The following is a 23739-nucleotide window of genomic DNA, read 5'->3' as shown; positions in this document are numbered from 1 at the left end:
AGTACGGTCCATATCATTAAATTAGCATTAGCCTGTGACATGAGAAAAAAATTGGATGGAACAGCAAGGTTTTAGGATTTATTGGAAAGGTCATGGATAGATTTTTTAAAAATGTAATTTTATTATACTATAAGGGTAGAAGACAGAGGCTAAGAATTGATCCTGAAAGACAGAGAAGTTGAGAAAAGCTGAAGGGGATCCCACAGTGTGGTTTCACTTTTTTTCTCTTATATATGTATGTGTTTGTATAAGTTTGGGTCCATGTGTATTTGCAGGTACATGTGTGGAGGCACAGATTGATTTTGGGTGTCTTCCTCATTCCATTCTACCTTTTCCATTGAGTCAGGGTCTCTCAGTAGAACCCAGAGCTTGCTATAGCAAGTCTGGCTAGTGTCCTTGCTCCAGGTGTCTCTTGTCTCCATCTTCCAAGCACTGGAATTACTGGGAGGCTGCCATACCCACGAAACATTTGCCATAGGTCCTGGGCATCTGAACACACTTCCTACTTACATGACAAGTAGTTTATGCTTGTGCATTAACCATCATCTCTGCAGCCTGTGGTTACAGTTTTATTTATTTAGATAGCTCAGATGTGTGCATTTTTAAAAGAAAAAAAGCACCAGGTCATGCCTGCATCTCAGCACTTGAGATGTAAAGACTGCAAGACTAAGGGTTAAAAGTCACCCTTGGTTAGATAGTAAGTTTGAGGCTAGCCTGGACTGCACAGGTTCTGTTTCATAAAACAAAACCAAGTTGTATTTCTGAATAATTTGTATAAAACAAAGTAAGACCTGTCTTAGCTTAGTTTGATTTTGAAGTGTTGAACTTTTTGCTTAATTTCCAGTGTAATTTATTTGAATTTTATTGCTCCTTTAAATGTTATTACTTGGATTTTTATTTCAATTATCACTATTAAAGAAGAGAGAATGTTGGAAATAAAATTAATGAAACTAATCCCCTTTGTCATTCATAGGACTTTGCAAGAGGATAACCCAAGTGGAGTCATTCTTAGTACTGATGATTATTTTTATATAAACGGACAGTACCAGTTTGATGTAAAGTACTTAGGAGAAGCCCATGAATGGAACCAGAATCGAGGTAAGTGCAGGTCTACCTGTGTATAAAGAGAAAACTTTCTTTAGTACTGTTTTTTTTTTGAGAGATGTAGTTCTTTAAAGAACTTTGTTTACTTATGTTTTGTGGTACTTACACATGCCACACAAATGTGCTACCACTGAGCTATGGCCAATCAGAAGAGCCCTGAAGAATTTGTAGTTAGCCAGGTATAGTGGTGAATGCCTGCCTTTAATCCCAGCACTTCAGAGGCAGGGCCAGGTTTGAAACCAGCCTGGTCTACTCTACAGAGTGAATTCCAGGACAACTAGAGCTACACAGAGAAACCTTGTCTCTAAAAACAAACAAACAAAGAGTAATTCTCATGTTATACAATAAGAGGTGAATGAGAATTAAAAGTTAGGTTTTAGGGTACAAGGACATGTGTTCAATTCCCAGCTCCCACATAAAAGTCAGAGGTGATGTGTGCTTGTAATCTTAGTGCTAGGGAGGTAGGGACAAGGAGGGTCCTGGGGCTTGCTGGCCAGCCAGTCTATCCAGATTGGTGAGTTCCAGGTTTATTGAGAGACCCTGCCTCTAAAGTAAGGTGGAGAACCACCAAAGACAATACCTAAGTTGGGCAAGGTGGCACATGCTATTAATCTCAGCACCCAGCACAGGGAGGCAGAAGCAGGTGGTCTACATAGAGAGTTCCAGGATAGTCAGAGCTACATAGTCAGAGTTTGCAGAGTCTGGTCTACAGAGTGAGTTCCAAATCAGACTACAAAACTACACAGAAACCTTGTCTCAAATAACAAAAACAAACGACAACAAACGTATTTGGTCTTTTGAGACAGGGTCTCTATTATGTAGCTCTCAGTGTTCTGGAACTTGCCACTGATACAGTCTAGGGGTCTTGGTTGGATTTGTTTTGTCTGTCAAAGAATTAAAAAGGAGGAAAATCTGCAGTGCCACAGGCAGCAGCAGAGCACCTCAGGCACGCAACAGTTTAAGAAAGGCATTTTTTTTGGGCACACATATAACAACTGGCATTGTTAGTATTCAGGCATCTGCACTGGCTAGCCAGTGGGGTCCTCACAGGATAGGCCCTCAGCTGTTGCCACTAAGAGCCTATTCACTATGTTCCCTTTTAAAAGGACTTTGCCCACTTCCCATCCTCCTCCTCTGCCTTTCTCTCCCTCTTGTCTGTTTCTTCCTCTCTGTCTCTCTGCCTCTCTCCCTCCCTCTCCCTCTTTCCTCTCTCCTGCTACTGTCTCATGAGGCTGGTCTCTCCCTTCCACTTCTATTTTATGATCCCTTTTCCTAATAAAGCACCCCTCTGCTTGAACCCTGTTGCATGGCATTTTTCTCTCATGGGCTGTTTTTCTTAAATTACAGCAGGCATACATAGAAAAATACCCTCTGCAAAGCAGAGGGGGCACTGGAAGGAGAAAAACCCAGTCTCTTCTCCAGGGCTGGGATTTTCAAAGCCTCTGAAGAGTTTCCCTCTCCTAAGTTATGGTTGGCCAGTTTGAAGAAAGCTAGGATGGTTGGTTGGTTCAGAATTGTTGTGTGACCCAGGCATTGAACTGGTTGAGTCAGTTGTCAGTGGAGATCTATTGGTGGCAGACAAAAGGCTGTGTAGCCAGCCTTTGTTTTAAGCTGCTAGCTTTTGTCTCAACTCAGGAGGGTGAGGAAGAAGTTGGCCATCTTGGAAACTATTACCTAGCCATGGCCCTTCTCTCTGTTGTCTGCCTACCAGGGAACCTGACTCCTAGTCTGTTACCACCATGCTCACCCTGTATTTAATGTTATTAAAACAATGTCATTTTTTTGTATTGTATTTTTCAGCAAAAGAAGCATTTGAGAAGAAGGTATCTCCAGTAATCATAGATAATACAAACCTCCAGGCATGGGAAATGAAGCCATATGTTGCTTTGGTTTGTACCATAAGTTTGTAATATTGGGTTTGGAGTCATTGAGGGGATGTTAATCTCACAAGTGGGATCTCAAGCACTTGAGAATATCCTGGTTTGCCTTGAACTGAGTTTTCTTTGGTCTTCAGAGAAGAGAGACAGAGTTTCTCTGTAGCTTTGGAGCCTGTCCTGGAACTCACTCTGTAGACCAGACTGGTCTTGAACTCACAGAGATCCGCCTGCCTCTGCCTCCCGAGCACCAGGATTAAAGGTGTGTGCCACCAATGCCTGGTCTAAGGAAAAACTTTTAAAACTTTAAAAAAAATCTTGTGGTCACCCCCCTCCCCCAATAATTAGGAGAAATCAGGGAGTGTCTGGGTGGGTTAGACTATTCTTGAAAACAAATCAAGGTCATAGGTTGGGTAAGGTCAAGTTCCAGGAAACAGTCGCTAAAGTACTTTTTTTTTTTTTTTTTTTCTCGAGACAGGGTCTCTCTGTGTAGCCTTGGCTGTCCTGGAACTCATTCTGTAGACCAGGGTGGCCTCGTACTCATAGAGATTCACCTGCCTCTGCCTTCAGAGTGCTGGGATTAAAGGCCTTTTTTTTCCCCCCAAACAAAAGAGATCTGTTAAATAGCTGGTGCATGGAAAGTAGAATATGATGAGAGAAATAAGTGGATGGTATTTATAAATTATGGAATTAATTTAAAGGAAGAGAAAGATGAGCAATGTCTGAGAGAGGGAATTGCCCAAGTCTCTTCTTCCTGAGGAAGGTCTAGGTGCAGTGTAAAAGTGCTGTGGTTGATGGGTGTACTACAGCCATACTAGAGCTCTGAAACATGGAATAAGCAGCTGTTGGCAACAGGTTTTAATTATAACAATATTGAATGGAAATGAGGTTATTATTGCTCCATGGTATGGTTGAGGAGAAGGTTTCAGTGTAGATGATGAGGAAGAGAACAGTCAGAGGCGTCTGGAGGAGGAGTTCAGATTGAACATGGTCTCAAGACCAGAGCTATGAGGGAAGAGAGAGAAGAGGGGCCTGTAGTGGGATATTCACTTTGTCTCCTTCTGTGGCACTGACCACGCCCATGGGCGGAAAAACCATACACATTACAGGGGCCAAGAGAGTACATGGGAACCAAGAGTTCACCCAACCAAAATGGCTGAGTTAGATAGGAATTAGAAGCAAAGCCCAGCCTCTGGGTGGGAGAGGTTCAAGGTAGGGGTAGGGTGAGAAGTGCTGGGAGGAGCCACAGGTACTGAGTGAGACCTTTTCTAGTTTCTTTGGAACCTGACACGTGTGCATGTTTGATAAATACCCAAACTTCAAAACAATGCCTAAAGTTCCCTTTCCTAGAGAGAAGTATTTTTCAAAGTAATTTTTAAAGAATCTTCCCAGGTGTTTTCTGTGCATGTACAAATGTGTGAATAATTCTTTTTTTTCCCCAAGTAAAAATTGTCTTACTTTCTCATCAGTTTATTTTAAGGGATGTTTCTCATTTTCTCATTTAATAAAGAATTTTAAAAACGATGTTTTTGGGGGTTGGAGAGAGATGGCTCAGTGGTTAAGAGCACTTGACTGCTCTTCCAGATGGTAGCTTACAATCATCTGTAATGAGATCTGCTTCCCTCGTGAAATACATGAATAAGATAGTCTGTAAACCGCCACTTAGGAGCCAGAGACAGGTGGAGCTCTAAGTTCCAGGCCAGCCTGGTCTACAAAGTGAATTACAGGGCAGCCAGGACTACACAGAGAAACCCTGTCTTCAAAAAACAAAAGTTATTTTATGTTTATATCCTCATTTATTTATAAATACATATTAATAGTCTGACTTTTTTTGTTCTTTTGCTATTATAAATAATAGTGAACTAAAATATCTTGGTATACAAATACAAATATATCTATCCATGTTTGATCTACCTACCTCTATCAATAACAAAGTTTTGGAAATAAATTGCTGGCTCAAAGAGGTTGGATAAAATCCCATTTCTTCCTTATTCCAATTTATTTCAATTTTTAAATTTTGACCCACTTTAGTCTTCTAGGGTAGTCTCATAATTAGGTTTCCACTGCTGTGAAAAGACCATGGTAACTCTTTTAGAGGAAAACATTTAATTGAGGTGGTGGCTTATAATTCAGAAGTCCAGTCCCTTATCATGGCAGGGAGCATGGCTTTGTGCAGGCAGATGTGGTGAAAAAGCAGCTGAGAGTCCTACCTCTTGCAGGTAACAGGAAGTGAACCAAGACACTTGGTGGTATCTTAAGCATATATGAGACCTCAAAGCCTACCTTCACAGTGACATATTTCCTCCAAAGAGACCACACCTACTCCAACAAGGCCACACCTCCTAATAGTGCCTAACACTCTCTTTGGGGGCAATTTTCTTTCAACCACTAGGGCTGTAGAGTGAGCCAGGAGGCCTAGGAAGAGGATGAAAGTTTAGATATGACTCCTAGATTGAGTTTTCCATTTTTTGCCCTTCTTTTTGTGTTCTCTGATGTTTGCTAAGGAAAAAGTATTATGAATAAAATAGAAGATAGAAAGTAGTTCCAGCCTCAAGTGCTCCTGCTTCTTGCTCTTTCTTTGACTAGAATCTTCTACCTTGCAAAATGATTGTGTCCCCTTTCTCAGCTTGTAGTGATTCTTACAAGAGACAGAAACATTCAGTAAGAGCCAGATGTGGTGGTTAACAGTAATTCCAGCTTTTCTACAAAGCAAGTTCAAGGCCAGTCTAGGATACTTGAGACTTTATCTTAAAACAAACACCCCCAGAACAGTAGTAGCAGCAGCAGTGCAAACCCTCCCAATAATCTTTACCATTTCTCTGAGAGCACATAGATCCTTTTTTTAAAGATATATTTATGTGCACTGAGGTTTTGCCTGCATGTATGTCTGTGCAAGGATGCCAGATTCCCTGACAGCTGTTAGCTGCCACATGGGTGCTGAGAATTGAATCTGGGTCCTTTAGAAGAACAGCCAGTGCTCTCAATCACTGAGTCCCCCGCCCCCCCAACACCAGCAGATAGATTCTTGATCTGCTGATTGGGTCACCTGTGAAGGGCTTTCATTTTTAATGTGATAAAATTTGCAAACATTGCATTTATTGAAAAAATTATTTGCATTCCTTTTTGTCTTTTCTGTGTGTAGTCTCAGAAGCATAAATATAAGGTCCTTTTCCGGGAACCAGACACATGGTGGAAGTTCAAACCAAAAGAACTTGCAAGGTAAAACTTGGAGGTTTTCTGACATGGTTTTTTATTCCACAACAGTGATTGAAATTTTATCTAGATTTTTTTTTCTTGATAAATGATGAGTGAAACAACTGATTAGATTTTTGACTTGCCCATTTAAAAATTGGTAACATTTTATATTGTTGTATATTTTATCTCATTTAAAAATAATTATTTTAAAAATGCTTATGTGTATGTGTACATGTGTATAAATGAGTGCAGGCTCACATGTCATGTCACTTGTGTGAAGGTCAGAGGAGAGAACTTTTTGGGGTCACTTCTCTTCTGCCCAAGGGATTAGACTCATATCATCAGGCAAGTGCCTGTGCCCACTGAGCCACCTTGCTGGCCTTATCCCTAGTTTTATGAAAAGTTGGGGGATTTATAATACATGGCCAAGAAATTTCCAGTTGTTTTATATGTTAGTTATACGCTAATATTTAAAACTAGAACAGACCCTGGTGCTTGGTACACTTGAGCCATGTACTTGGAGCTTCTAGAATACCGGAAACTGGGAGGGAAAGATAGCAGGTACTTCTGTTTCCTACCTTTACTTTTTATTTGATTGCTTGTCTTGAATTAAAAAAATGTTGTTTAAGAGAAGACCATTTGTTGGTCTTGGTGGTGTATATCTTTAATTCCAGCACTGGGGATACCGAGATAGATGGGTCTCTGTGAATTCAGGCAAATTCCAGGCCAGCCTGGTTTACATAGCGAGCCCCAGGACAGCTAGGGCTATCTACTCAGAGAAACCCTGTCTCAAAAAACAAATGTTTCCTCTTAGTTGGAATTTCCACTATTCTATCAGTACCTGGTGGCTCTGCAAATGCATACATACATCTGCTTACCCCTGGACCTCCTGAGTTCTGGGGTTTTGAGACCTGTGTCACCACAACCAGTCCCAATGATCACTTATTAAATGTTCCATACTTGCTTAATGAGCATATGTATTGGAGCTTGTGAAAGGGTTCAGTAAGCAAAGGCACCTGCTACCAAGCTGGAGGACTTGAGTTTGATCCTCAGGGTTCACATGGTGAAAGGAGAGAACCAACTCCTGTGAATTGTCCTCTGACCTCCACATGCATGCTGTGGCATGTCCACACTCATACACATACAACACACACATGCATATAAAACCCCACCATGTACTGGTTATGTTGTGTTAATATGGTCTCTAGTCATACTTAGCAATTCTACTGTCTAGTGTGTTCTATAGCTTTCTGTGTTTGCTTTTCTTTTGGTTATTCTTGTGGGGTAGTTTCTGTTGATGGATGGTGAACTCTTCCAGTGTGAGATAGTATGTTGAAAATTACCTCTGTTAAATTGCCCATCAGTTTCTCTCTGTTGACCCACCTGTGTTTGCTTTATATATTTGGAGGGTGGTAGTTGAAATTCCCAAGAGCTTATAATTTTTGACGGTACTCTAATTAAGTGGACTTTATCCCTTTCCAATGATTTTTCTTTTGTCTTTAAGAATAATTTTTGCTGTGAAGTCTGGTTTGTCAAATTAATAGAATTGTACCAGCATCCTTTTAGTTAATATTTGAGAATTTTTCTCTTTTCATACTTTTACTTTCAATGTTTTAATATCCTTAATGCTTATGTATTTATGTACCTACTGTGGCTGGTTTTTAAATTTTTTTCCTGTCTACTTTGGCTTTTTCTTATGTGTGTGTGGCGGGGGCGGTGCAGGGGTTTGGAGGTGGTCTTTTGTAGCCCAGGCTAGCCTTGAACTCATGATCCTCCTGCCTCCACCTGTCAAGTGTTAGAATTTCAGGCAAACACCATAGTGCTCAGTCCCATCTTCGCTTCAAATGATGAAGCAGCTCTTTTATGGGTGTTTGTTAGTCATGCATTTAGCCACCTTCTGTTTATCTTTTCTATGATTGTTGTTTGTTTTGTTTTGTTTTGTTTTTTGAGACAAGGCCTCACTGTGTAGCCTTGGCTGTCCTGGAACTGACTCTGTAGACCATGCTGTCCTCAAACTCACAGAGATCTGTCTGCCAAGTGATGGGATTAAAGCATGTGCAACACCATGCCTGGCTTCTATGAAAATAAATTATATATATATATATATATATATATATATATATATATATATAGTTTCTCTCATCATGTTTTTGAAATTTAAGTTCGTTTTCTTCTATAGTAGTTTCTAAATTATATATGCTTTGTTGATTTTTTTTTAGTGACTACTTTACATGTTCACTATGCAGAACTCAAGTCTAAGTTAAATCATTCTTGGCTGTGCTGCTCACAAACACAAGGGCTTTAAAACAGCTTCCCTGTGATAGGCCCCGTCAACTTCCATGAGTGTTTGTTTTTGTTCAAGTGTTCCCTTTGTGCTCCATTTTCTCAGTGCAGCAAAGATCTTTCTTCAGTCTGAGAGTTTGTCTGCCTGGTGTTTACCTTTAAACTTTTCTTTACAGTAAGGGTCTGTTTGTGTGAAACTATTGCTTTTTAAATTTTCATTTGAAAAACTTTTTGTCATCTTCCTTCCTCTAAGACACTTACTGTACGTATTCTGGGATGTTAGCTAGTGTCTGTTATTGAAGGTAATAATATGTTTTATTTCTATTACTGTTGTTAAGTCTTCTCATTCTATTCATATGACTGGCCTTTTTTTTTTTTTAACTTTTAGCTTAATGTCATCTCTTTCTTTGGTGTTTGACAATTTCTGCATATGTTTCTAGTTATGGATTTCTTATACTGTTATCTTGTTTGACTTCTGAAATCAGGACATTGTATCATTCATCAGTTCTAGAAAAATCTCAGCATTTATCTTTAAATTGCTTTTGTTCATCCCACTCCTCTCTTCTTCAGACTTGAATCAGTAGTATACGAGACCAGTTTTTTGCTCTGGCCTCTATGTCTATGTTTCTTAACCTCTCTCATATTTTCTATCTCTTTGCTTCTCTGTGATATGAAACCAGACAAGATCGAGGTAGGTAAATATGAAAGCCAGAATTACTCAAGAGGCAAACACTAATATTAGTCTTAAGTCTTGACCATGTTAAGAGAGTTAACAACTGAGGTGTTTTCATTAAGAAACCAACCCAAGAGGGACTAAAGCATAACACCCAACCTCCTGGCAGTGCAAGTTCAGAAAGATCCTTAGTCTGAGACCTAAGGACTCCCGTGTTAGGGTTAACTAACTGCAAGTTCATTAACAAAACCACACAAGGAAGTGAGTAAGACTGGAAACACAAATAATAAACTTTATATTTGGGCATCCAGAGATAATATCTTAGAAATTTAAAAATATTGTTTGAACTGAAAATGTAATAAAATGTGTTTGTTTTGATTTAGCTAGGATCTGGTTTTATTATAAGAAGAAGGCACTTTGGGACATTTACTCAGTCACTAAAGTAGGATACTTATTGCTCATAGTTAATTAAAACCTTTGAAATGACAGTCATTGTTTTATGAGCTTCTTCAAACATTTATTTATTAGTTATTGCAGAACTTTAGAACAACTTCTTTTAAGGTTATTGAAGTCTTTCTTTTTTTGTCCTGAATTAGTAAAGGACATCTGGGAAAAATTGTGTAGGATGATTGATAAAATGGCAATTCAAGAGAGCTTGACCATGCTGGGTGTGGTGGTGGGATCCCAACATCCAAAAATCTGAGGCAGGAGGATCCCAAGTTTCAGGTCAGCAGCCCAGGCTTCATAGCAAGACCACATCTTAAAACAAATGCAAACAAACCTCTGGAAACAAAATGAGACAAAAATGAAATTAGCACTAGAGAATATGTATTATGTAAAAACCAGTTCTGCAGTCCTTACATAATCACACATTAGAATATGTTATTAATGGTGCTAGGGATATAGCTCAGTGGTCAAGTGTTTACCTTGAATGCCCTGGACCCTGAGTTCAATCCCCAGTGCCGAATACAAAGATAAGAACGTACTATTCTTCTGGACTTTGTTTTGTCCCCCCCCCCCCTTGGTTGCCTGTAACATTCTTCCCACTTTTCTGTTCCCTGGCATTTTCAGGCGTAACATTCATGGAGTAAGCAAAGAGAAAATAGCCAGAATGCTGGAGCACTACCAACGTTTTGTGTCGGTGCCGATAATAATGAGTTCCTCAGATCCTGAGAGAATGGAGCGGATTGAGTTGTGTGCGTACTCTTGTGAGGACAGAAGTGCTAGGTAGGTTAAAGTATGTTATGTACAAAACATTGAGTTTGAAGCTATGTTTTGTTTTTAATGATAATTTCGAAGACTTTTGAAATTACTTCTATTTGCATGTATCATCTAGAGTCAGCTGAGGATGTTAGCAAGAGAAGTAAAAATTCATGTGAAAGATGAGAGTATTTTCTCTCTGAGCTTGTGAGTCTGTGGTTATATGAATACACCTCTTTTTTATTTTAGTATTTCCCTTTTTCTCTTCGTTGCTATTTCATAGCTCTAATTTTGCTATTATTATGAATTGCAATGTAAGAAAATTGTGTTTTCTGATGGTCTTAGGTGACCTGTAGGAAAGGGTATTTGATTCCCCCAAAGGGGTCATGACCCACAGGTTGAGAAACAATTCTGTAAATAAAGGTTCCTTTGTAATAAATGACAGATGGACCTAGAGGTAGGTCTTTATGCTGTAGCCTGTGCTAAGCTATGAATGTGAAAGAAGCCAGCATGGTAATATCCTCTTAGGTGAGCACATTTAGAACCTTCGTTGGGATAGTCAACACATAGCACTGTGACTGACAACTTGAGGGTCCTGTTCCACTCAGTTTGCATTGTGTGTGCTGCACAGAATGCCATGTGTTGGTCTTAGAAGGAAAGGTTGTGGTTTTGGTATTTTAGGGAAAGGTAAGATTAGCTCCTGAACATTTCTTCCATTAGTCTGGGGATTGAACTCCAGGACTGGCCCCACACTTGTGGGGCTGGTACCCTGCCTCTGAACTATACTACTCACTTACATCCCCATCCCAGGCTTTATAACTTTCATGTAATTTATTTTTGAATAATTAGAATAAATGCTAAATGTTTCTTTAGTTTAAATCACAGTATTAATGGTACTGTGAAAAGACTTCTTACCACACTTCAAAAAATGTCTTGTAGCCCAAGAGACAACGAAGTTGTTACCTCTGAAAAAGAAGAAAATGTGTTACCCACATCTTCGAAGCACTTAGAGTTAATTGAGGAGAAGACACTTGACATGGCCAAAGAAGCAGTGTTCCCAGAGAGTGCTACTCCTATCCCTCGTGCAGGTTTAGACAGAGGAAGAAAGGAAATGAGTGCTGTGGGTCACAGTGTACACAGCCCCTTCTTGCGGGAAGCCCCAAACACCTGTTTTCCTCACTCTGAATGCAGAGGTCAAGCCACAGACAAGAGTGAGAAAGAGCAAGACACACTAGTGTCTAAAGAGCATGCTGAAGCAGATGCTTGGAGTCGAACAGATGGAGCATCATCAGGTAGTTACTGTGCTGAGAATAATCAAGAAGCCAGTGAGCTTGCAAGTGCTGGGACAGGGACACTTCAAAGTGGAAATCCCTCACCTCCTGAAATACTGGAAGAAAGAACAACAGGAAAGAAAAAGACCATTGGAAAACAAAAAAGCAAATCATCTTTGGAAAAGTTTCCAAAACATGAGCCATCAAATTTTGTTGGTGACTGGCCAGTTGATAAGACAATTAGCCAGAGGACCAAAAGGAACCGGAAAACTGAAAAAGGTTTATCTGTACAAAATGACAAAAAATGTAATCGCCCTCAGTCGCACAAAGTGTTAGATACTAGGGTGTCTGTGAATACAGATCATATCCAGCAGCGAGGATCTCCACATGGGAATGATGGTCTTTCAGAAGTGTCCAGTAGCTGTCAGTATGATACTTTTGAAAGTACTGAGCAAACCTCATTCAGCCTTGTGGGTGACTGGCCCTCATCTGCTTCTTTAGCTCAGAGAGAGCACAGATCAAGAATACAAAAAGCTGGCTTAAATGAACCCAACTTAGAATTTGGAACTAATGACAACATGGGTGAAATACCTTTGTATCCCACACATGAGGCCTATTGGGGCACAAGCCCCGAAGAATTGAAATCTCTGGGTTCTACCCTTCGAAGATCTGAGATGCTGCCTCATAAAACAACTCATGAGAATCAGACTTCCCTGAGTAAAATGGTTCCAAGCCAGCACACACTGCCTCTTCCCTTTTCCAGTAGTGCAGCAGCTCTTCCTGGAGTTGTGGGACCTCAGTCTCTAGCAGTGGGAGTGTGTGGGGTTGTCTCTGGGGTAGACACAAGTACATGTGCCCAGACTGAGCCCCAAGATTTTGCTCTCTTGTGGAAACTAGAAAAGAATAAAATCAGTGTTTCAGATTCTGTCAGAGTGCTAACAGGAAAGTTAGATGGGTTTAAGCCAAAAGATTTTCCTGTTGATACCAAATTAAATGTTCAAGAAGCAATTCCATACAGAGTAATGCATGATAAAAGTACATATGTGGAAGAGAGTGAGCTTACCAGTGCCGACGAGTCTGAGAATCTTAACATCCTTTGTAAACTATTTGGATCATTTTCCCTAGAAGCCCTGAAAGACTTATATGAGAGATGTAATAAAGATATTATTTGGGCCACAAGCCTTTTGTTGGATTCTGAGACAAAATTATGTGAGGATACTGAGGTTGAGAATCCCCCCAAATCCTATGATGAGTCACAAGTTGGGCCATTTTCTATGGGGTTAGATTTGAAGGAAATTATTAGCCACAAAGGAACCTCAGAAAATTCTAACTCTTGTGTGTCAGAGTTTAATACTGGCGTTGGTGTCAGGAACACTAATGCACAGTCTGGTGGTGGTGCAGAAAAGGGGAGAGCAAAGCAGGAAGAGATAAGAGCTGTAAATCCTGGAAACCCCGAATTAATAACCAGAATATTTCCCAATGCTGCTGTCAATGCAAAGAATAGTAATGAAATATTTCCTAACAGTCGTGCTGAATTGTCAGGTGCGTACAGCTGTAAGCGGTCTCTTCCACCTACTCCAAAATCTAATGTTCTTAAAGATGTCAGTGAAGTAGAAAAGAATCTAGTAGCCACAGAGACTAGAGGCAGTATTCATTCTTTTTTAAATTTATCTGATATTATAAACTCTGCAAGGAGCACTTCAAATCCTGAATTAAATGAAGGAGTTTATCTTACTGGCTCTTTGGAAGCAAAGAAAAATGAAAATCTTCCTGCGGATTTTGTGAAATTTGGAGACTTGGAAGAATTTATCAGTGATGATAAACGGGAAATGGAGAAAATTCTGATGCCAGGAACTAGTTTGTCAGCTGGAGTTAGTGAAGAGGATAAAACTGAGGTAGTGAATCCCACACCAGTGATGGCCAAATCTCTGACCATAGACTGTCTGGAGTTGGCATTACCCCCTGAGCTGGCTTTCCAACTTAATGAATTATTTGGCCCAGTTGGTATTGATTCAGGTAAGGAAAAAGTAAATTATTTGTGTGTGTGTTTGTGTGTAAATAAACAGTATATAGAAGTTTGTTTCAGTTGAAACTATTTCATTGGCTGAATTTGTCAGTAATTTATGTCACATAATTTTACACAGTAACTTATTTTTGACATGACATGTTTTAAAGGATTTAAAACAATTTGAAGTGGAGAATATTTATATAGAATTTTATATCTATGAATATGTTGAAAGTTTTCTCTAGTATTTGCCTCACATTTATTTGCAAAAGTGAACTTTGTGTCTTTTGGCGTTATTTCAGATATATTTAAAGGCAGGAAGTAATTTCCTAGAACACAGTTATTGAAAGTCTTAAAGGATTGTACTGTTGTTGAGGCATGGAAATGTGAGCAACTTAAATAAATTGGTATGAAGCTTTGCATGTTGACCCAACTTGTACAAAAAACAATGACATAGAACATGAAAACATTTCAAGTAAATAGAACTGTGTTAGGGATTAATGACAACATTGAATATTATGCATTTTCTGCAAATGTTTGATGAGTAATGATTATATTTTTCTTCTTTTTCTTCCCTTCACAAGGGTCTTTAACAGTTGAGGATTGTGTGGTTCATATAGATCTGAATCTGGCTAAAGTGATTCATGAGAAATGGAGAGACTCTGTAATGGTTGGTAACTTCCTTGTATGAAGAACTCCCTGAATTTGTTTTACACGTATCCACATGCAGACGTACATACATGCACGAAATTTTAAAAAAATGGTGAAAATAAATCCTAAAAAATAGAGCTTTGTAAGTGGACACACACACACACACACACACACACACACACACACACACACACACACACACACACGTAGCTATTCTTGGTAATTTCATTTATATAGTTTCATTGTTTTAATTTTCATAATGATTTAGAGTTCACAAGAAGAACTGATTTCTAGAGAAAGCTGCTTTGTTTCCCACTGCACTGTTCTTTGCTAACCTTTGCTCTGCCTTTGTGTTTAGGAGCGACAGAGACAGGAGGAGGTGTCTTGTGGCAAGTGTGTGCAAGGTAAATAAAGTACATATTCTGACTTTGTCTTGATATTGAAACCTGTGCAGTGTGCTCTTTGTTTTGTTTTGTTTTTTTGAGAAAGGGCTTCTCTGTGCAGCTCTCGCTGTCCTGAAACTCACTCTATAGACCAGGCTGGCCTTGAACTCATAGATCCACCTGCCTCTGCCTCCTGAGTGCTGGGTTTAAAAGTGTGTGCCACTACCTCTGGCTGGAGTGAGCCTGTCTTAATACATTTCAAATATGAGTTTTTCTGTTTTGATTTGCAAATGAAAAAAATACTCCCCCTTTTAAAAAAAAAAACTTGTCTTTTATGTGTTTATTTATTGAGACAGTCTTATTCTATAGCTAGGGCTGGTCTGAATTCACAATGCTTCCTTCTTAGCCTTTTGATTTCTGGGATCATACCATGCCCAGCTACAAATAAAGTTTCTCTCAAAAAATTTTTCACATTGAATCTTGATGCAGAGTAGAAATATAGAGAAACTAAGGCTGTGCACTGTATTTTGTCATGACTGGGGTGAAGTGTCTCAAGTGAACAAAGCTATACATGCTGTCAAAGTGCTCTGTATCGAGAAAAACTAATTGGGTTCATTTTCTTGATAGTATTGTAGAATTATTTCTTGGCTATTCAAATCCTTATTGATACCAGAGTACAAAGGTAAACCTGTTCTTTTAGTAAATCCTGCCAACTTGGAGGTCCTTGATTCCAGATGACTTCTTAAACAGTACTGTCACACTGGTTTCTGTCATGGCAGACCTATGGAGAAAGAGCACTGTTAGTACTTCTTTGTCTATTCCACACTGTAACCAAGGCAAAGAAGTTCAGGGTGAGGGTTCCTGGGCTCGTGTAGGTTCAAGAGAGAAAACTGGCCACTCACCTAGAAGTATGCTGGCAGCACTTGTAAATATTGATGGACTTTAAAAAGTGAAAGAAAGACTTAAGGTTTGGTCCATTGGGGTGGGGAGTGGGTCTGGGAGGAGATGGGGAAGGGGATGAATATGATCAAAACAATGGGTGAAATTTTCAAAGAATTAATACAAATAATTAAAAAGAGAGATAAAGCTGGCTGAGGGTAGAAGTGACTGGACTATATTATGGGTATATAAATGCAAGTAGCTATAGTGTCTGCCATTTCTTCACTCCCCACTGAGACAGGACTAGGTCAGAAATGTGTCTGTACCACTTAGAGATGTTGAAGTGTTGCAAGTTAACTCCTATCAATGTGAACTCTGTGGTTTGGTCTTTGTTTTCAATATAATTTGCTCAGTATTTATAGTATGCTTCTGGTCTGTTACTATTTGTCAGTATGCTAATCTTCTCAGTTCGAGGAACAGTAGAGCAGGGCTAAGCAGGGCTCTCCCAGTTGCTCACTACCCAGCATTGATTGACTAGCTTTTGTTGGAGGAGAAGAGGGGAAGGAGGGAAGGAGGGAGTCAAAGAGATAGGGGAAAGAGTGGGAAGCATTGAACTGATTTATAGTTACACCTAGGTCACTGCCCATTTGAAATATTCCTGTATTATTTCTTGCTTGTAGTTATGTGAAGGTTTATTTTGAAACTTTAAAGTCATACTATATTTACAAGCTGAAAAGGATTTTAAAATCCCACGTTTTCTTTCCTCTCTTAAGAATTTGTACATCAGTTGCTGAATATGTGACATTACTGTTTCATTCTTGTAGATCCTTCGCTGGCTGGACCTGCTGTTCTTGATAATTCTGAACAAAAATCATCTCAGAAAGCAGGCAAAAAATTATTGAAGACTTTAGTGGCACCTGAGACATTGGATCCTTGGAACACTCAAACAAAAAAAGTTTCACTGAGAGAAATAATGTCAGAAGAAATCGCCTTACAGGAAAAACATGATTTGGTATGGGTTGACACAGCTACTAATCTGTGGTCTCTGACTGCAGGTTGTTTAGTGTGATTTTCATTTAATTTTGTCTCCTGATCTGGACTTCATGTTTAACCTGTCTGAAGTTGATATTAAAACTGAAAATGTTTTAAATATAATGTGGTTGAGGCTTTGCTTATAGCTGTGTGGTATTCTGACATACATAGGTCATGTGTGTCTTTTGGTTCAGTGTACTTATTTGAAGCCATTGGTAAATTTGATTTCTTTCAATTTCTTTTCACATTTTGAAAGTGACCACTAAAGCATTTAAAAATTAAGTGACTTCCTCTAGTTACTGGAAAAGAGATCCTTAAGTGGCCACCAAGGTGCTTTATACTTGACTGTGTATGACTCACAGTCACCTTTTTTATTTGGCTACAGCGCACAGAATTAGGTGTAGGAGGAGCGAGGGTTCTTCAAACTTACTTTCCCCTTGTTATTTTCATGATTAAGTTTCTGTACCCCTATATAAAATAGCTTCAAGTAGTATCTTAGAATTTTGCTTCAGTTTCAGTGATCCTTCTTAATTCAAATGTAGTAACCTGGAGAAATGGAGTCTCCTGAAAGAAATAGGAAAATCTGACTTTAGGCTTGAATAGTGTAATAGTTTTGCTGTTTCTATCACTGAAACTTATCTTTTATCTTTTGTTTCTGACCTGCCTTATAATCTCAGTAGTAGTTAATAAATGTCTTTTGACTTTACAATTTAATGCCTTTGCTTTTTTTTTTTTTTTTTTTTTTTTTTTTTTGGAAACAAATTGGGTAATAGAAAGTAGACAAGAGCTTGGTGGCCCTGGCACACACCTTTAATCCCAGTGCTCAGGAGGCAGAGACAAGCGTATTTCTGTGAATTTGAGGCTAGCATGATCTACAAAGCTAGTTCCAGGACAGCCAGGGCAACACAGGAAAACCATTTTGAAAAACAACAACAACAACAAAAGTAAAGAAAAAGAAAGTAGGCAACTTGGTTCAAAGAATACTCTTTTTAAAAAAAAAAAAAAAAAGAAATAATTCTGTTGGCCTGTTACTAGCATTTTTTATTGGCTTGCTTTGTCTTAAATATTAACCCATTTCTATTAATCTAAGTATTTCCACGTGGTCTTATCGGAGAGAGAGCCTGGACCTCTGTTCTCTCAAGTCTCGATATTGTGACTCCCAAAGAATACTCTTTAAGAATCCTCATATTAAATGACGCCTCCTCAGTAAGAGAATTTGGTGTTTCCTTTTCACTGTTCCTGAAGGAGAAAATACACTTCGGTATGTCCCTGGAAGAAAGAAATAGGAAGCAAACTTCACATATACTAATGTCTAAAGCAGGAGCATTAATTGTATGATGATAAGAACTTATAGAGTTCATCAATGTTAGAAATCTTAGTTTAGAAACACGATGGCTATTATAAGTTCACCAGGAACTTAATAACCTTGAGGACATTTTTGGGTGGGAAGGGGTATGTGTAAATTCATGCTATAGAGCATATGTGAAATATTTTAATTCTTTGGTTTTTTTTTTTTTTTATCATTTTTATTACTACTTTTTGGTTTTTTGAGACAGGGTTTCTCTGTGTAGCTCTGGCTATCCTGGTGCTTGATCTGTAGACCAGGCTGACCTCAAACTCAAGAGATCCACCTGCCTCTGCCTTCAGAGTGCTGGGATTAAAGGTGTGTGCTGCTATTGCCTGGCTACTTTAAGAATCTTTGTCATGATCTTAATTTAGAATATGAAAAGACTCGGGGACTAGGGAGATGGCTCAGTGAGTAAGAAAGCTTGCTGCTAAGCATGAATGCTTGAGTTCAAATTCCCCAACACCATCATAAAAAGTTTTTTAAAAACTGGGTGTACCAGGACCTGAGCTGTTGGTGGTGGAGACAGGAAGATGATGTGGAGAGCCTGTCTTAACAGAAGTAGGTAGGATGTGCAGGGAGCGTGCAGTGCACTGCACAGATGGGCTGGGTAGACAGACAAAGGATGGATTTTCAGAAAAATCATTTAGGCTGACAGTTTTACTTTATTTACTTTTTACTTAAATTTCACTTTTTGTGCTAGAACCTCAACATATAGCCCAGGGTGTCGTTGAACTCCCACCTTTCTTTCTTAAACGCCCAGCATTATAGGTGTATGCACTCTGCCTGGCTGGAGTAGTAGTTCTGAATAGGCAGCTTTATGGATTGTGAAAGTTATTAATACTCACATAGTTATTTTTGAGTAAGTGTATTTGTGAAAACATTTGAAGTAATTTTGAGTTATAAGGTTTTCTGTCAACCTGAATTTATAATGTTTATACATTGTAGTTCCTGCCCATTGAGGGGATTCACAGCATCACACACTGTCCTGTAATGAGGACTTAGGAGAGACATTTCCCTCAGTTTCAGTACCAGAAAAACTGTACTTCTGAGCAATTGGCTTGTTTTAAATTTATGGACACTGAGAGTACTTCTTTCCCTTTGCTTTGGCCACTAAGGGGGCTCATCTAAACTTGTAGCAACTGTTCAGAATTTTGTGGCATAGATTTACATTCTAATTTTACTTGCTAGCTTTATCTTATATTCTTTCCTTTATTTTCTCTAATCTTTGACTTCATTTATTTGTATCTTGTTTTTTAATGTATAGTTGCATTGATAACGATGAATAATGTCTCAAATAAAGCTTCATTAGTTGAAAGTTGTATGAATATCATAGTGTATTTACACCAGCCTTGTAATGGCTTGCTGCACACTCAGGCTGTATGATGCAGTATATACCAGTATGTGTGTAGGTCCTCATTTACTGAGGCATTATTATGTGGTTCGTGACTGTGAAGCTTCATCCTTGTTATACAGTATATTAGACTTCATTGGGTTTGTGTGTGTGTGTGTATGTTTATATATTCACATACATAATATATGTGTGTGTGTATATATGTGGTTATAAGTATTTATGAACACCTTCAAATGCTTGGCAAAAATGTGTTATAAATATATAGTATAAGAATACTTATATTACTAACCTCAGCCTTGATCAGTGAGGAAAGTCTATGATTTCTTATAAATCATTGGTCTTTTTGCAACAAAAAAATTAGGCTTTGGTTTAGTATTGTCTGGCTTACGAATTTCATTTTAAGGGTGATTTTTTTTTTCTTTTCTGTTTTTTAGAAAAGGGAGACACTTATGTTTGAAAAAGACTGTGCCACTAAACTAAAGGAGAAGCAGCTCTTTAAAATATTCCCAGCCATTAACCAAAATTTCCTGGTGGACATTTTTAAAGATCACAAGTGAGTGCTAGAAGAACTGGTTGTGATTTTTACTCTACTACTGGAAGTATGTCCCAAACAGTCTCTGATTGAATACACTATAAATAATTAAGTTTAAATTTAATGTACATAATACAGAAAGCATAAATTTCTAGCCATTTGTATTCCTTGTTATTTTTTTCTTTTTGTTACCTTTTCACCATGAGAGTCCTGCCCAGGTAACGTGGGGTTGAGGGGCAGGCAGTGCTTTGCTTCCATTTTAAACTAGAACCTCAAGCTGTTAAGTGTAGTTTGTTACAATGTTGGCATGGAGGTGTTTTATCTGTGTTTGATTTTGGTAGGAGATAATTTATATATAGATCCCAAAAAGATTTATGGAAGATGATGCAATTAAAAGAAACCATGCAGCTAATGTTCCTCAAATAAGACCAGGATCTCATCATATAGACTACAGGCATGCTACAGGTTCTAAATTTTGATTTTTATTTTGTTCTGTTTTTTTTTTTTTTTTGTTTGTTTGTTTGTTTTTTTGAGTCAGGGTTTCTCTGTGTTGTCCTGGCTGTCCTGGAACTCGTTCTGTAGATCAGGCTGGCCTCTAACAGAGATTCACCTGCCTCTGCCTCCCAAGGGCTGGGATTAAAGGCCTGGCAATGCCACAAGTTCTAGACCAACAAGGGCTATGTAGCCTGACTCCAAAATAAATAATAAAAGAAATTAGGAATTGGGTTATCTGTGTTATCTCTTATTACTTTGGTATCTCATTTTTTTTTTTTTTTTTTTAAATCAACTAATAGCCTCATGTGTCCCAGGCTGCCTTAAACTTGTTGTGTTGCTAAGGTACCTTTTTGCCTCGAGCTAGGATTACAGGCATCTGCCATCAAGGCCAGTTCTATACAGTTCTGGGAATCAAACCCAGATGTATGTTAGACAAGTGTTCTACCAACTGGGCCACATCCCCTGCCCTGTTAATTTTGACTGGCATATGAACACAGAAGTGCATATTAACAAGTCACACAATGCTGTGCTGTATGTACACATTGTGTTTTATTAGGTTAAACATACTTTTTCCAAACCCCTGAATTTTTTTTACTCACTCACTCATTCATTCATTCATTCATTCATTCATTCAGTGTGTAAGTAGTAAGGTGGAAGTGTGGAGGTCAGAAGACAAGTGTGAGACTTGGCTCTTCCTTTACAGCATGTGGAACCTGAGGATCAAACTCAGGGCCTCAAGTGTGGCAGCAAGAATCTTCATCTGTTGAGCTGTTGTACCTGCCCATCATCATCATTATTACCAATTATTAAAATCTTTCAAAGTCTTAGACTAGAGAGATGCTAGAGTGGTGAAGGGCAATGGCTGCATGTTGAAGGACCAATGGCTTACAGTTGTCAGTAACTCCAGTTCCAGGAGACCTGATGCCTTTTTCTGGCCTCCTCAGGTTCCAGGCATGCATGGGGTACATAGACACACATGCAGGTGAAACATACAGACACATAAAATAAAATAGATCCTTAGTATTATTCTTTTTTAAAAAACAGTTGTCTGTGTTTGTTTGTTTTTTGACAGCATTAGGGAGGCAGAGGCAGGCAGATCTCTTGTGAATTCAGTCTAGCTTGGTCTTTTTTGAAGTAAATTCAAAAGCAGCCAGGGCTATATTGTGAGACCTATCTTAAAAAGAAAAGAAAACAAAAAACAAAACCAGAAAACCAGAAAACCAGAAAAACAAATGGGACCCAATTTCCTACTATTTTTCCTGAGATTTCCCAGAGGTCGTTCTTGAAGCTTCAGGTACATTGTTTCAATATTAAAAACTTAAAATAAATTGGGCAGTGGTGGCCCAGCACTTTAGTCCCAGCACTCAGGAGGCAGAGGCAGGTGGATATCCGTGAGTTCAAGGCCAGCTTGGTCTATAGAGTGAGTTCCAGCACAGCCCGAGCTGTTAGGCAGAGAAACCCTGTCTTGAAAAGACAAACAAAACAAAACAAACAAAAACACCCAAAAACTTAAAATAAGCCAATTTATTACACTTGAAAGAATTTTTTTTATGAATTTGCCTGTTTGCCCACATGTATGTATGTTTGCCCTATGCATGCCTAGTGCTCACAGAAGGCGGAAGGGGGCATTAGATCTGGAACATCGGTTACACACTGTTGGCAAAACCTGGGTTCTCTGCATAAGCAACAACTGCTCTTAATCACTGAGCCATCTCTCCAGCCCGTTTTTCATAGTCTTAGGAATTGCTTGGATTTATGCTACAGAACTTTCATTTTCTGTTATAAACGTTGTATTTAAACAGCTATTCCCTGGAACACACGGTACAGTTTCTAAACTGTGTTCTTGAAGGAGACCCTGTGAAAACAGTTGTAGCTCAAGAATGTGTTCATCAAAATGAGAATATCACTTCTCATGCTGCTCTGAAATCGAAAGAGAAAAAGGTATGGAGTGATTTGAACTTTTACTCTGTTGGCAAATAAATGTTTTTAATAGTATAATAGTATAATATTTTGGTGATTATTTTTCACCATGATCTATGTACTCCAAAGAATGAATTATGTTTTTGTGTAATATTTATTGATGTACATGATAAGCACTTAAATTCTGTAGATACTGTGTAGACTTTCTTAGGTAGACACACAGAGTATGAGGCATAATTGAGTATCAATGATTTTTATTGTATCATAGATCTTAGAATCTAAATATGTGGTCATAAATATTTAACCTTGAATGCCAGTCTATTTCCTAAGTGGTTCTCTATTTTACCTTGAAATTGTTTTATTTTATGTTTGGATTATTCATTATAAATACATAGAAATATAATGGATTTTTACATACTAGTCTTGTATCAGCATTAGAATTTTTTGTTGTTGCTTTTTTATTTTATGTATTTGGGTGTTCTACCTGCATGCATGTATATATGTGTACCATGTGTGTGTAGGACCTATGGAGGCAGAAAAGGGTATCAGATCCCTTAGAACTCCAGTTAGAAGAAGTTGTGAGCCTCAGTAGGTGGGTGCTAGGAACCAAACCCCAGGTACTCTGCAATAACAGCAAGTGCTTTTAACCATTGAACTATCTCTACAGGTCATTTTGTTTGTTTTTGAGACAGGGTGTCTCTGTGTAGCCCTGGCTAGCCTGGAACTCTATGTAGACCAGGCTGGCCTCAAACTCAGAGATCTGATTGTCTCTGTCTCCCAAGTGCTGGGATTAAAGGAGTGTGCCACAATGCCTGACTCATAATAATAAAGTTTTTTGAAGAGTATGGTGATGTTTGTTATTACAAGCCTCTATAGTCCCAGGGTCTAAGAAAAATGCTAGTCAGGAAATTATATAACCAACGGTTATATTAGGTCAGTTTTTGCAAATCTTCCCTTATTTTTATTAGAGATATGTATTACATAATACATAATATTTTTATAGTATTACTATAAATTAAATGATAGGCTATAAGATTTTAAACCTATGTCTTGTTGAAGATTGTTTTATATAGTACATTATAAATATAATTTTTGGTAATATTTCTAAGCAAAATGGTAATTTCCAGCTTGTTAAATTTTAGTAAGTAACCTCAATCAAATTATATCAATAAAAGCATGTTTTTTGAAAGTATTAAAAACTATGATTTTGTTGGCTTTGGTTTTGAATACACATGAAATATTTATTAAATTATATAGTAGGGCATGTATGACTTACAGTACTTTTAAGTTTTCAAAGAAGTGAATTGAAACCATACATTTTTTAAGGTAAGCTAAGATTCTAGTCTAGTGGTGGTGCACACCTTTAATCCCAGCAAGCCATAGTTTGGATTTCTGTGGTGGGTATATTCATACTGCTCTCTGACTATCTTACCTTCTGCCTTTGGGCCTGTTTTATGAATTGATTTTAATGATTTCAGTGTCTCCTAAAAGTGGTTAAAGGAAGGGTAATGTTACTGACATGCAAAAGCTAATGGTAGTACAT

General features: G+C 38.4%; 1 protein-coding gene across 6 annotated transcripts in view; it reads left to right on the top strand.

The window, feature by feature from the left end:
- N4bp2 (NEDD4 binding protein 2) overlaps nt 1-23739 on the top strand; it is a 53419-nt gene that overhangs the window by 18418 nt on the left and 11262 nt on the right. For all 6 annotated transcript variants that reach the window (XM_051198509.1, XM_051198510.1, XM_051198514.1 and 3 more), the window contains 10 exons: nt 974-1098; nt 2905-2993; nt 6121-6197; nt 10201-10356; nt 11269-13616; nt 14190-14275; nt 14615-14660; nt 16343-16530; nt 19684-19802; nt 22079-22217. In XM_051198509.1, the coding sequence (XP_051054466.1) occupies nt 974-1098; nt 2905-2993; nt 6121-6197; nt 10201-10356; nt 11269-13616; nt 14190-14275; nt 14615-14660; nt 16343-16530; nt 19684-19802; nt 22079-22217 (3373 nt within the window). The remainder of the gene's footprint in view (nt 1-973; nt 1099-2904; nt 2994-6120; nt 6198-10200; nt 10357-11268; nt 13617-14189; nt 14276-14614; nt 14661-16342; nt 16531-19683; nt 19803-22078; nt 22218-23739) is intronic.

Source organism: Phodopus roborovskii, unplaced genomic scaffold (assembly GCF_943737965.1).
Source record: "Phodopus roborovskii unplaced genomic scaffold, PHOROB, whole genome shotgun sequence".
Taxonomy (NCBI): domain Eukaryota; kingdom Metazoa; phylum Chordata; class Mammalia; order Rodentia; family Cricetidae; genus Phodopus; species Phodopus roborovskii.
The sequence above is the reverse complement of the archived record's forward strand: the minus strand, read 5'-3'. Positions and strand labels throughout refer to the sequence as shown.